The following is a 12,537-nucleotide window of genomic DNA, read 5'->3' as shown; positions in this document are numbered from 1 at the left end:
ATATGCAAGGTATCATGGAGCCTCAGAAGAAGGTGGATGTAAAGTAGATCAAACAAGCTATACCAGTGAAGTACTCCACTATAATGATGCAGTATTAACGATTGGATAATGTTACATTTTTAAACACTTTTAGTACATTTTGCTGACGATATATCTGCACTTTTACAAGACTCACTTGTAACGTAAGTATTTTTAGATTGTTGCGTTAGTACTTTTACTTGAGTAAAGGATCTGATGCTTCTTCCAGCCCTGGGGGGGACTGTCATGTAAAAGTTGGAAGCACACAATAGTTCAAAATATCACTGTATCCTGTAGCATTAAGATTCCCCTTCAGTAAACTCAAAGCATTAAAAGAAACAGACTATAACTACAATGTATGTGGACTCCTCATGCTGCAAAGCCCTTTGCCTAGTTTAACCCTGGTTTAACAATTTGTGTGTGAAAAGGGGCTTAATTATCCCAGGGTCAGTGGATCCTCTCACACATACAATAGAAAAGACAGGACACCATGTTTTGACCAACGTTGTGGATTAGATTTTAATTCTCAAGTGATTTGCAAATCGGTTCCTTCACAGATACAGAGCTTTAAGTTTTAATAGTGTCCCCCCTCACTGTACAAGGCTAGAAAAAGTTCACAGCAACAGCACACAAACATACAAAATAGTTTTACCAAATTCAGTTGTGTTTTTTTTTTCAGATTTTTCTTTCTTGTTAAATACATCTGAACTCTAACCCTGGTACGATGCCCAACCATAGCAAAAAATTGATTTCAAGTCAAATGTATACAATCTTATTTACACAAGGAACATTTGATCAAAGTGCATTGAAGAGAGTCCTGATTGACCGTCATGTCTCTGAGGGATGATGGGTAAATATATACAATGTTTACAAACGCTGTAACCATGGTGATCCTTACACAGCTTTGATAATAATAATAATAATAATAATAATAATAATAATAATAGTAATAATAGTGATAATAACTGACTGAATAAACTGTTGTAATCCAGGAAGTAACGCTGGAGAGAAAACCTAAAAATAAAAATCAACAAATAAAGGAAAACTTACACCTTAGTTATAATTGCTCAAACCATGATGGCATATAAATATTCACACATCCCAGCCTGTTGGATCCAAGCAAGTAAGAAATAGTTCAGACCGAGTTGGATGCCTCACTCCTGAAAGACCCTTGACCCCTCTCCACGCTGACACTATCGTTAAAATGGAGTCTCTCGCTGTCTTCAACACGTGTGGCGTCTCATACTGACAAGCTCAGATCCAGTTTTACATCCTGTCCCACAGAGTCCATCTGCCTGGCGAGAAAACACTGTCCTTTGTCAGTTTTCAGGTTCCTTAAAACTGAGATTCACTGTGTTTCTCTCATCTGTTGTGAAAAGATGGCATCAGGAGGGACAGGAAGCCGTTTGCGGCCGAAAATAATGACAACCAAAAGGAAAAAAATATCCTGAACACTTGACTGAGTGAAAACAGTTATGACACATAATTCATTGTAATATTCACATAATAAATAACATTTGTTGCGGTCATCCTCTCCACAGATAATGACATAATGCACTTCAGAAGGCATGTGGTCGTACTGTAAGGGCTGCTGCTGTTGCTACGGACAACCTTTGGCGTAGGAACGAGGAGTCTCCGTAGAAACACTATGGGTTGCCGTAAAAAAGCAAAAAAAACCAAGACGATCATGATAAATCGTCATCTGTGCTCACTATCGAAATCTGGAGACAGAGAGGGAGGGAGGGAGGGGATGAGAGAGAGAGAGAGAGAGAGAGAAATGGCTTCATTAGACATTTGAATAGTGTATTTGTTTGACCCAACAAGTTTGCACAACGTGGTTTAGCAAAGTTGGACGTATTTCTGGATCAACATCCCACAATGCTTTCCTAAACCAATCACCCAAGCAACCAACCAATCACAGCCCTATGACATCATTAGTGTGCTGCTCCTGAGCTTCTTCTGAAGTAAGCCAACTTTTCCAAATTGAAGTACTTGCATTAAAAATAAATTAAAAAAAAAGGTTTGAAGTGGCTACACAAAATGTCAGGGTTAAAGATTATTAATGCTGACTAAAGAACATGTAGTGCTCTTATATCATGTTAGTTAACAATATGCTGTCTTAGTGGCAAGCTTGTTAGCATAGCCTAGATAGCTTGCAAGTACAGTACAGTACAGCTCGCAGTAGGTACTACAGTATAATGACTAAATATTAATAACTTCATGACATGCAGTTATTTTATCAGAGGATTGTGTTCAATTGTATGTACTTCAATTTGGAAAAGCACAAGCTAATTTTAAAAGAAGCACATGAGCAGCACACTGATGAGGGCTCAGAGGGATGTCAATCCAGGAACACGCCTGGCTTAATCATGTTGTGCGCCGACGTTCAGTGACAGAGTCAGATGTTTAAGACCATATTTAACATTTGAGTATACATATCTAGATGTTGATTTTGTCAGGAAATTGTTTAAAAATCCAACTAATAACATGTTACTTGCTGACTATATGCCATTATGTTGACAAATGATTGCCAGAAGGTTGTGGCTAGGTATTGTAGCTTGTACAAATCAATTAATACCAAACCCAGACGAGTTCAATGCTCAGCATTTGATTCACACTGGAATACTGAAACAGTGCAATATTACCAACTGTATACCTTCAACCCCTAAAGTAACAGAAGGGATGTTCATGTACAACTCACCACGAAACTAGAAAAAAGAGACCGTAGACTTTGTTTGAGTTTGCATGAAGCTTTCAGTGCGTTCAGTCACGTCATACTCCTTTGCCTTGCTTTCGATAACATCAAGATTGCCCTGGCCTGTGCTCTCTCACAGAGTGGTCTACATTATGGCTTCCTGCTCCAAACACCATGAAACACTCTTGCTCGAATCAATTTATTTTTTTAAATTCTGGATTTTATATTTTAGAAAACAGACGGTAGGAGCAACAGTTTGGATTCAAATATTTTTCCATACTTTAAAGACCAGGACATCACTAGTGTCAGATCACATACTTTTCCATGGGTAGGAATCTTTTATTTTGCTCTTTTTGCGTTCTGCCCATCTAAACGAAGAGAGAGATGTCTGCTGCAGCTGTGAGGGTGATGGCAGAAGTCCATCTTGTGACTCTGGTCGGGTTTAGGTTAATCTGTTTAATCTGTGTACAGAGTTGTGCTCTGTGGACAGCCAATAATGCACTAAGGATTACTAAAGGCCACAGGGTCAGAGTGAAAGCAGAGGTTATTAACACATAGAATCCATCCTCTGTGTCAGGAGGAAATTATTTTAAGTGCTTGGCTCCTCAGAAACTCTCCAGCAGATTATTAATTTTTTTAATCATTATTTTTCTTTTTTCTGGGATCAGTACATTAAGCCTTTGAGGTTTTCTTACCCACAATGCCATCTGCTCAGAGGTGGTTTGGCTGTTTACTTACTGCAGGGTAGGTGTGTCCCACGTTGGCGCTGTGCCGGGTGATATCGATGTTGAGGTCTTCTTCTGTGGTCTTCAGGTAGACGGGGTTGTCAAAGTTCATGCTCTTCTGGTTCTTCAGTTGCCAGTTTCTCCACATCAGGTAGCCGCCCGCTGCCGCCATCGCCAGCAGCACTGAGGAGACGGACAACAGGACACAAATACAGTCAGATAATAGTCCAGTATGAGGGCTGATGGGTCAGGGAATAAGCCACGTGTCTGTTTGCGTGTAGTTCAGTTTCCTCATATTCATGATTTGTACCCTCAAATTCCTCTGATAAATCTTATTCCTTCCTTCAATTCAAAAAATGTCTACCCTTGAGCCATCTGTTGTCGTTTATATTTGGCTCCATCTTCTAAAATATTTTGTCACATCTCGACTAATCTGCTGTTTTAGCAGGGTAATTAACTGGAGGAAACAGCTGCAGCTGAAAAGTGGATCCAGTTATATTACCATGACCACAAGTATCTGTGTTTGTAAGACACACATACTAAAAACCATAGAAAATATCTTGAGGAGCCTGAGTGAAAAGGAAGATTTTGGCAAGAATACCCGCTCCAACTTAATACAAAGGCACAAATTAGTATTTAGTGTGATAAAGACATAATCGACTAATATATTATAAGAGATCATCAAGCCATGTCTATACATCCATTAGACTCCTTATGTGTGTGTGACTAAGACTTGAGTGTGTGCATATGAATGATTTGCACTCACAGACTGGCAGTATGGCCCAGGCAGCAGCAGACCCTCTGGCTGTGGAGTTCACCTGGATCGACGTGCTCACGTTGGCTTCTGAAAGAAAACAGACCAGCACGTCAACACTCTGAACCCACACGCTTAAAACAACAAAGAACCGATGTCTTTCTCAAGACACGTCCTTGTTCAGTTTGAGAGAGGACACTTACTTCAACATGCTAAAGAGGAAGAAAGTTTGACCAGATATTAAACTAACATTTTGTGCTGTTACAGGCCTTTCAATGCACCGAAAAGGCATGAAAGCCTGGGAATGGAGCAGAGTTGTGTCGTGATCTTCTACAAGCAAACTTCTATGTAATCTGATGGGTTGAACATGAGTCACAGTGCACGTCGGCACAATGGAAACCAGATGCAGACAGCTCCCGACATTGCCACCTGTTCATGATGATGTAAAAGTTGCCACTAAACATGGGAGATGGCTTGACACTTTCTAAATGCTTCTGTGTTATGGAGTCTCCAGCAGTCAAAGAACCAGTCTGTCACCCTTAAAGCTGAAATGGATGGCTAATGTTTTATTGGAAATCAAATTGTCAAAATCTGCTGTACTGACCCTTTCTGCTATTATGCATTTGCAGAGCATCAATGCTCAGAAATGTTTTGCTACAAAAAAGACAAATTTATTGGTGAAAAGATTTGAAAAAAAAAGGAAAAGGTTGTCGGTACAAACACTGAATTGTTTCCTTCTAGGAAAAAATTTTGGTATGAAAAAGGTCACACTCAAATATAAAAGCAATTAGCACAGTGAGATTATTCTTTGTCAAATACAAATTAAATGAAATACAACATGGTGAAACATTTTCTTTGCATGTAGTGGGTAGTAACTACAGCTCCAGGCCAGTGCCGTGATCAAGGACACTGGCAGGAAACCTGCACAAATACAGGGAAGGAGACGCAAACACCACACAAAGTGGACCTTCTTGTTGTGAGGCAACATTGCTAACTGCCAAAATTATCAGCCAGCAAAGAGTCAGTCAAACTTCAGCTGCTTTCTTTAGAAGTCTTTCTAAAGATAAATGTTAACCTTTGTTTTCAGCACTTTGTAAAGAAGTGGATTTTTTCCCCTTAACATAATCCAGTCTCAGGGTGTTAATGCAGCAGGCCGTTTGTGTCAGCGGCGAGTGAGTGACATGACTGGCAAACAGCTTGGCTGAAAGCAGCGTCAGAGGCTTCAGGACAAAAAGACAAAAAAAAAAAAAAAAACAGACAGGGTTTGTTTACTCAAGCCCCGTCAGTCTGCTGTGCTGCTAAGTAATTTGGTGATGTCATCAACATGCATAAGAAAATGAAGACAAAAAGCAGTTTACCAGCCAAACTCCAACAACGTAAACAATAAAACTTATTAAAACTAAAATAGACCATGAATTCTCCTTCCACAATAATGTAGTCATCTGTCTGGTTCAATACATTTCCGTCTGAATCGGAATTGGATGGTGCCTAGAGAAACTCACCCCTAGAACTGACTGGACAAAGTGGATGCATTAAAAGTATTTGGAGTAAAGGCGCCTGCTGTGAAATGTTTGTATTTTCCATATAACATATTTATCATTGAAAGACTGTTGGGATTTGGGGGCAGTGGGAGTTGGGTTAATTTCATTTAGTTAAATTTTTTGTTGTCAGTGTGAAAACAAGCAGAATCTGTTCTTTTATTTCTGTTGTTCAATGTACCCCACAAAGTTATTTTTAAAATGCAGATATGCAGCAGGCTGCCTGCGAGTCTTTCCTTTATATAGAACTTAGCCCTTCACATCCGACAAGTCTGCCTTAATCCAAGTGTGTGTATGTGATGAGTTTGTCCCATCAAGCGTGGGTCATCATAGGTGGAGATTAATTCTTGCTGTGGTTAAACAGGGATAATGAACGGATGGAACCGGACCCGTTCCAAAAAAACGACTTAAGGGCTCTTCCACCGTCTCAATCCACTTCCTTCACTTCCAAAAAACCTGCTCACACTCCTGTTTATCCCTCAGCTGACGTGATCTGGACATGACGAGGAGCAGTGAGTTTTGGAGAGATTGAACCATGTGCTAGATGAACAGAGGGGGTAGAGGTTTCATGTTTCACATCTTTTTGCTTCCATCTGCTTCTTGGAACAGATCCTTGAGAATTGGCTTCAACTTCTCTGATATCTGACTTGTCCTACAAACATTTGAAATGTAACTCTTAACTACACGTGGGACCAATTCTGAATGGTTTTGGTGACTTGGTTGTTTTGGAACACTTCCTTGTTTCTGCCACAAGGTGCTGCTCCTGGGCTGTGCTGCAGACAAACATCTGCCAGTGCAGAGTTAGAATCCATATAATATTGGTCATCAGCTGATCTACAGTAACAGAGGAGCTGAACGTATCAAATGTTCACACTGTGTAGATGCATCCAAATAACGGCATCACATGTCTACCAGGGGAAGTGAGGGGACTGAGTGGACTGTCTTTATTACCAACATTATGGCTTCAATAAAAAAATCAAGGGTCAAACTAACTGAATAAAAGTCATGAGAAGAAGTGCTACAATTAGAGACAGACAGCAACTCATCAGCAAACTGTCAGTGCTCCTGGTGGTGTTCATTAGGTTCCCCGTTTTCTTCGTCAAACTCATTCACCAGCTGCATTTTTCAGAGGATTAGGACGTTAGTGAGCAACACTTTATTCTAGCGCAGGTTTGCAAATCTCATTTTAAACCTTGTGAGTGTGAGATGTTTACAAGACTGAGCAATGCAGCCAAAACTGAAGTCAAGCTGAAGTCGAGCCAGAAATCTGACCCAAGACGGACACAAAGTACACACACACACATAGGTTACGCCCAAACTAAAGCAAATATCAGGAACAAAATCAAGAAGAATAAAGCTTGTAAAGCTTGAAGAGTAAGCACAGACGTGATCATCCTGGGACTTGACCCTGATGGCAACGTGTACTCAACTCACCTGAAGACAACCTTCTAGGGTTCATGTTTTGTTATGCGCCTTTGCACATTATAAGGGAACAAAATGACACGTTCCCAGCAGGAGCATTTCGGCTATTTACACTTGCTGTTGATAATGTGACAGCACCACCTACACCTACTGGACCTAATGGCACCAAATAAGTTCTGGTCACTCTACACATGTCCGCCAAATGTGGTTGCAATAGCAAAAAAGTAAGTAAGTAAAGTAAGTTTTGACTGTTAATGAAAGGTTTGAGGTGACTCTGTTTTGCAGCCTAGATCAGCACAGAGAGCACTGGGGGTTTGCATCTTTATCACCTTCAGCTCTACTGAGTGCTCCCGTACGCAGGGTTGAAACACACATTCTCTGAAAAGGGCTTAGCATCCTCAGACAAGGTGACTTCCTGGCAGTCTCATTTGGTGAGAAATGGCCTTTCACATACCTTACAACACGCCATCTTATTTTGCAGTAGGCCGATGCCAGTCAACAAGGTGCATACCAGCCAATACCGATGTAAGGCTGATAACTCCTCAACCATTGTAGTGTATTAAGCTCTTCTACAGCAGTGCCCTAAATTAACATTCATACAGGCTAGATGAAACAAACAGTAATCTAGTATTAACAATAAAGAAACCATCAAGCCCCAAAAAGAGGAAATAGATCAATAAATACAATAAAACGACAAAAAAGAAGAGTAAAACCACAACAACAAAAACAATGAAATATAGTTGGTGTATCCCTACTATTGACCCGCAACAAGAAAACTTGTGGCAGACTCCCTGATTAGATTCTGGTCTGACATCGGTGGCACAACAGGTGTGAAATAGCTACAGAGAACCTAAAGCTGAAGTACCCTGGATTCATGACTCTGGATAAAGAATTTCTCAGCTATGAGAAATTCTTCAGAGCTACACTGATGATCACAGCACAAGGCCTATGTTCATTTGATCTATGAGTAGATTAGGAATTAACTGATATTAATGAGAAACGTGTAGAAAGCATAATCCGTGAATGGAAATCAAAACGGCGCACCAGTAGCAGGACACAGGTTTTCAAATGTTGAACCAAAGTCAAAATTGATGCTGAAGATATTATGTGCAGAAACATTGATTTAATCTGAGGTAATAAGAGGCAGAATGAGCAGAAGATCTGCAGGTGGGCTGCACACCTCCAACAGTGAGGTAACAAACTCCTTTACCCTAAAAACTTATAACTTATCATTAGTTTTAAATCTGAAATACTGCTAAATTATTGCTTTTGCTTTCACAACAAATCATCTGCCATCGTCTTGTTGGTCTCCTTACTCTAATCACGGTATAAATGATGTGATTCCTGCTACAGTGTGCTGAGACTCTGCAGCTGGTGCTGCTGCTGCACAGAGCAGATGAGTATGTAATTGTATCATCCGTCATCTGACGGAGTATTGATTTTTTTTTTTTTTTAAAGACAGAGGGACTGTTCTGGGGGCGTACACTCACTACCCAGAGGTAGAAGCCCAGCAACATCCAGAACACAGCAAAATAAGAAAATACAGGCAGTGCACAGGGTCTCAAAGATAGAGACACTGCCACACCTTCTTGTGGGTCATAAGTGCCAATTGAGAGGGATTACTTTTGTCTATATATTGTTTAGAAAAATCCAACTCATTCTGTCTTGAAGTTGGTGTGCAGATCAGATGACAGCTGGGATGGAGATGAGTTACCGCTTGGATACCTCAGGCTACTTGACCATGTGTTAAAAATTAGGTATAAACAGAATTAAATCAGTCACCTGAAACACATCTGAATATGTTTCTTATCTCAACAAGAAACACCAAAGCACAGACAGAAGCCAAGATTACATATACAGCTAGAAAGGAAGAGACATTCTACATAGGATGGTTAAAATGTCCATACAGCACCTAGTACGCCAGATGAGATTTCAACATTTCTTTTTTGGCAGGAGATTAACACATAGGCAGATTCAAGGGCCAAAGAAACAGTCAACTAAACTGCAAATGTGATCACAGCCAAAAACAAGAGACAAGCATTCCCCAGTTTTACAATTAAAGTGGAAACACCTCCTGAATCCATGGTATGGGAGGAGAACAATCACTGCTCTTCAATTTTTGAACAAAGCCCAGCATGCTTTAAAGCGAGCCACCATCCCAGAGACAGGCAGTAGAGCAGGCGACAGCTGATGGCTTTACCTGAGGGTGGATGTATAAGAGCTTTCCCATCATCCTTTGAGGGACCTTTGGCAGTAGGGTCTGTCACAGAGAGAGCTGAGAGTCATGTAATTGGCAACAGAAACTGAAAATAAAGAATCAGGCTGCAGAAGTTGTCCTATTTTTAAACGGCACACATGCATGTAGGCCTTTTTTGAAAATAGACCAGACCTCAGGAGACTAAACTAGTAAATAAACGCACGATAGATGAAAGCGGGATCTACTTTTTCAATGATAAAGAAGCCACGACATCAGCAAACAATCAATCATGACACCATCTACAGTGTATGGAAACTGCAGCAGCATTACATCTTTGCATGAAGACAATTGTTACAGTCTTCCTGCTTTGATAGGACAGTTTACATTCAAGCAAGATGCACACAGAAGCAGGGAAAGTGAGGGGACGACATTCAAGGAGAAATTTAATGGGTTTTAAGATACATTCTGCACAGTAGACTGCATTGATCTGGAAGTCCCTTTCAGCATCTGTGTAGTCAGGACAGACAGCTGCAGTGACAAAATCCTTACAGGCTCATCAATACAGCCTTGATTAGCAGTCAGGGGGCTGTTAGGTCGGCTGTGTAGGAGTTAGAAATGAATGCATATCATGCTGACTGAAAAACATTAAGCAGCGTCAAACAGATAATAAAGCAGTTTATCTACAGCAGACAACACGTGACTGTCCTGATTGATGAATTTGTTGGTGATTGACAGAAAATTAAGACAATTTTACTCATCAATTAATCATTTTAGTCATTTATCAAACAAAACGGCAAAAATTAACAGAACTCCACGGATCTGGCACTGCTATGGTACTGTTGGACTGATAATGGACAACAAAACCAGAGAGATCACTGCTATTCCACACATTTTTTATTCATGTCAAAACCTGGTGCCTACATTAGAGATTCAGGTGTTTGAAGATAGAAGCAGCTAATGTAGCCTCAAGCAGAGATAAGGAGCGAGCTACAGAGGTCTGGTTAGCTCAAGTGACAAGCGTTTCATCACACAGCTCGGCTCTGGAGACACTAAACTAAAGACTTCAGTCATCTTTTTTCACATATGTAGTAGTACTCTAACACATGTAAATACACTTTGATGTGTAAATCAATGGAGCTCCCCTTTAACTGAAACTGGAACATTTCCTGCTTTTTTTTTTACTGTAAACTGAATACCTTAGGGTTTGAGGGTGCATGTCTTCCAAATAAAAAAAAAAAAAATCAAATCAAATAAAAATCCTACATTTATTCAAGAGTGCTCAATGTGCTTGTCATTGTCTAGCAGCGCCTGTAACTGCCTTCGTAACAGCAGATCATTGGCTGATCTGAAAACAGATAACATATTAATCGTGCTCATTGCACATATTGTTTAGCCAGGTGTGCCCTGAGAAGGTGGGCATGGTTTGAACTTTTGAAGATCTGTTTTTTCTGTCTTCCCGCAACCTACTTCTGTCAATTCATATGTATGAGGCGTAACATCATGCATGCATGCCCATGAGGAGACGCTGTCCGATGGTGTGCGCTGTTACCAGAATTTATAACACAATTTATTGAGATTCATTGAGATTACAAAGACATTGGTGTATGAATTTCGTCCTCAAGTCTGGATTTAAAGCAATTCCCTAAAGGCGTTCCTGAGTTTTCGCAATAACAAGAATGGAGAAGTCGAAAACATAATGTGTGAGGCCACGACTATCACCTGCACGGAAACATACAAACTTCACAGGGCACATTTAAGACTGCTGAAAGTTAAATCTGAAGAAATACAAACAGGGATGGGAAAGGATTTGCATTTGATTAGCATTTACCTCAAAACTGACCTTTGAGAAAATATTGACAAAGCCCAACCCTAACTGTAAAACATAGACTCTAAAACTGACTGTTTTCTAGACAGGTCGGACTAATGATGACAGATATCTTAGGAAACAAACTGCGAAACTGTGGAGTCCCAACAGTGTCAGAAAATCCCTGAAACATCCTGTATTTCAGCCTGAGATTGTTCAGCCTGAAGGAAAACACTCCCCAGTCGCCTCTAACGGCTGTTATATGAATCCCACAGTGGTAGTTTGCAGGTTCAACCCTGAAGTACAGAGCATTGCTTATTACTTTCTTTCGCTAACAAGATTAGAGCCGGTCAAAGCTGGAACCACACAATGCTCTACAGTTCCTATTCGTTTCAGCTGCTATGGCTCTAAAATGGGATAAATATGTTAGCTGGAGGTTTAGTAAAGAGCAAGCAGGCCTTTGGCTGCAGCCCAACTAGAGGAAGGTGGAGGAGCATTCAGCAAGTGACAGCCACCTCTCTTTAACCCCTCCCACACTATTCGCACTTTTAAATAGTACCAGACACACAGACAGCCGTGTAAACACAGTTGTAGGAACACGCACACATACTCTCTCAGATACACACAGAGGACACACTTGGAGGGGGGGGGGACAGTTTGTAGGACCAGGGTGTTTTTGAGCAGAATCTATGCAAACACACACACACACACTGCAGGAATACAGACAATCACAAGCAGCATAAAATTGTGCAGAGAAGGGAAAAAAAATAAGACACCTCACACACACACACACACGCACACTTCTTGGCAGTCTGGGTGGTACATTCAGTCATCACAGCAGCTGTAAAGAGCCTGGAGGCAGCTCCCGGTTCACAAACAGCCCATGAGGTGGTGAGTCAGGCTGCAGGGACGTTCACTATATGAAGGCCATTACGCATTCTGTAGACCGGGCAGGCTGTAAAACCTGCTACTGAGCTGGCACATTTTTACTGGTGCAGAGACTGAATTTTTCCATACAGAAAATAGGTCTGGTGTGATACCGAAATCAATGCAGTTATAAGTTAAAAGGCTTCAGAATGCTTCAGTCGAGGTGCTTGTTGAACAGTGTGCCACCTCTTGTGATAATTTGATTTGGATAAATCAGGTCAAACTAGTGCAGCTTTACTTATTCAGGTCAACAAGGTGTTCTTTTTTTTTCCCAGTAAAACATTGGTTACTACAGCTTCTGCATCACAAAACTTGTCTAAAATCACATTAGGATTTAATATTTGGGAAAATGTATTTGAGTGCAGAACTGACAGTGTGACAAGATTAACTTTTTTTATACCAAATTTCTATGCTTTTCACTTTGATACCGATGCCTGGGTTTTGGGCATTTCCTGAT

General features: G+C 40.6%; 1 protein-coding gene across 2 annotated transcripts in view; it reads right to left on the bottom strand.

Annotated features, from left to right (window-relative positions):
• Nucleotides 1-511: 511 nt before the first annotated feature.
• vldlr (very low density lipoprotein receptor) overlaps nt 512-12,537 on the bottom strand; it is a 60,375-nt gene continuing 48,349 nt past the window's right edge. The window contains exons 17-20 of one of the 2 annotated variants that reach the window (XM_084383222.1): nt 9,353-9,412; nt 4,205-4,282; nt 3,452-3,621; nt 512-1,739 (exon numbers count right to left, since the gene is read on the bottom strand). In XM_084383222.1, coding sequence (XP_084239348.1) covers nt 1,704-1,739; nt 3,452-3,621; nt 4,205-4,282; nt 9,353-9,412 — 344 coding nt within the window. In that variant the 3' untranslated portion in view covers nt 512-1,703. The remainder of the gene's footprint in view (nt 1,740-3,451; nt 3,622-4,204; nt 4,283-9,352; nt 9,413-12,537) is intronic. The other variant, XM_084383223.1, reaches the window with a different exon arrangement.

The sequence above is a fragment of the Pagrus pagrus genome (genome assembly GCF_965226575.1).
Source record: "Pagrus pagrus genome assembly, chromosome: 19".
NCBI lineage: Eukaryota > Metazoa > Chordata > Actinopteri > Spariformes > Sparidae > Pagrus > Pagrus pagrus.
Note: the sequence above shows the minus strand (reverse complement) of the source record. Positions and strands in the feature narration are given on the sequence as shown.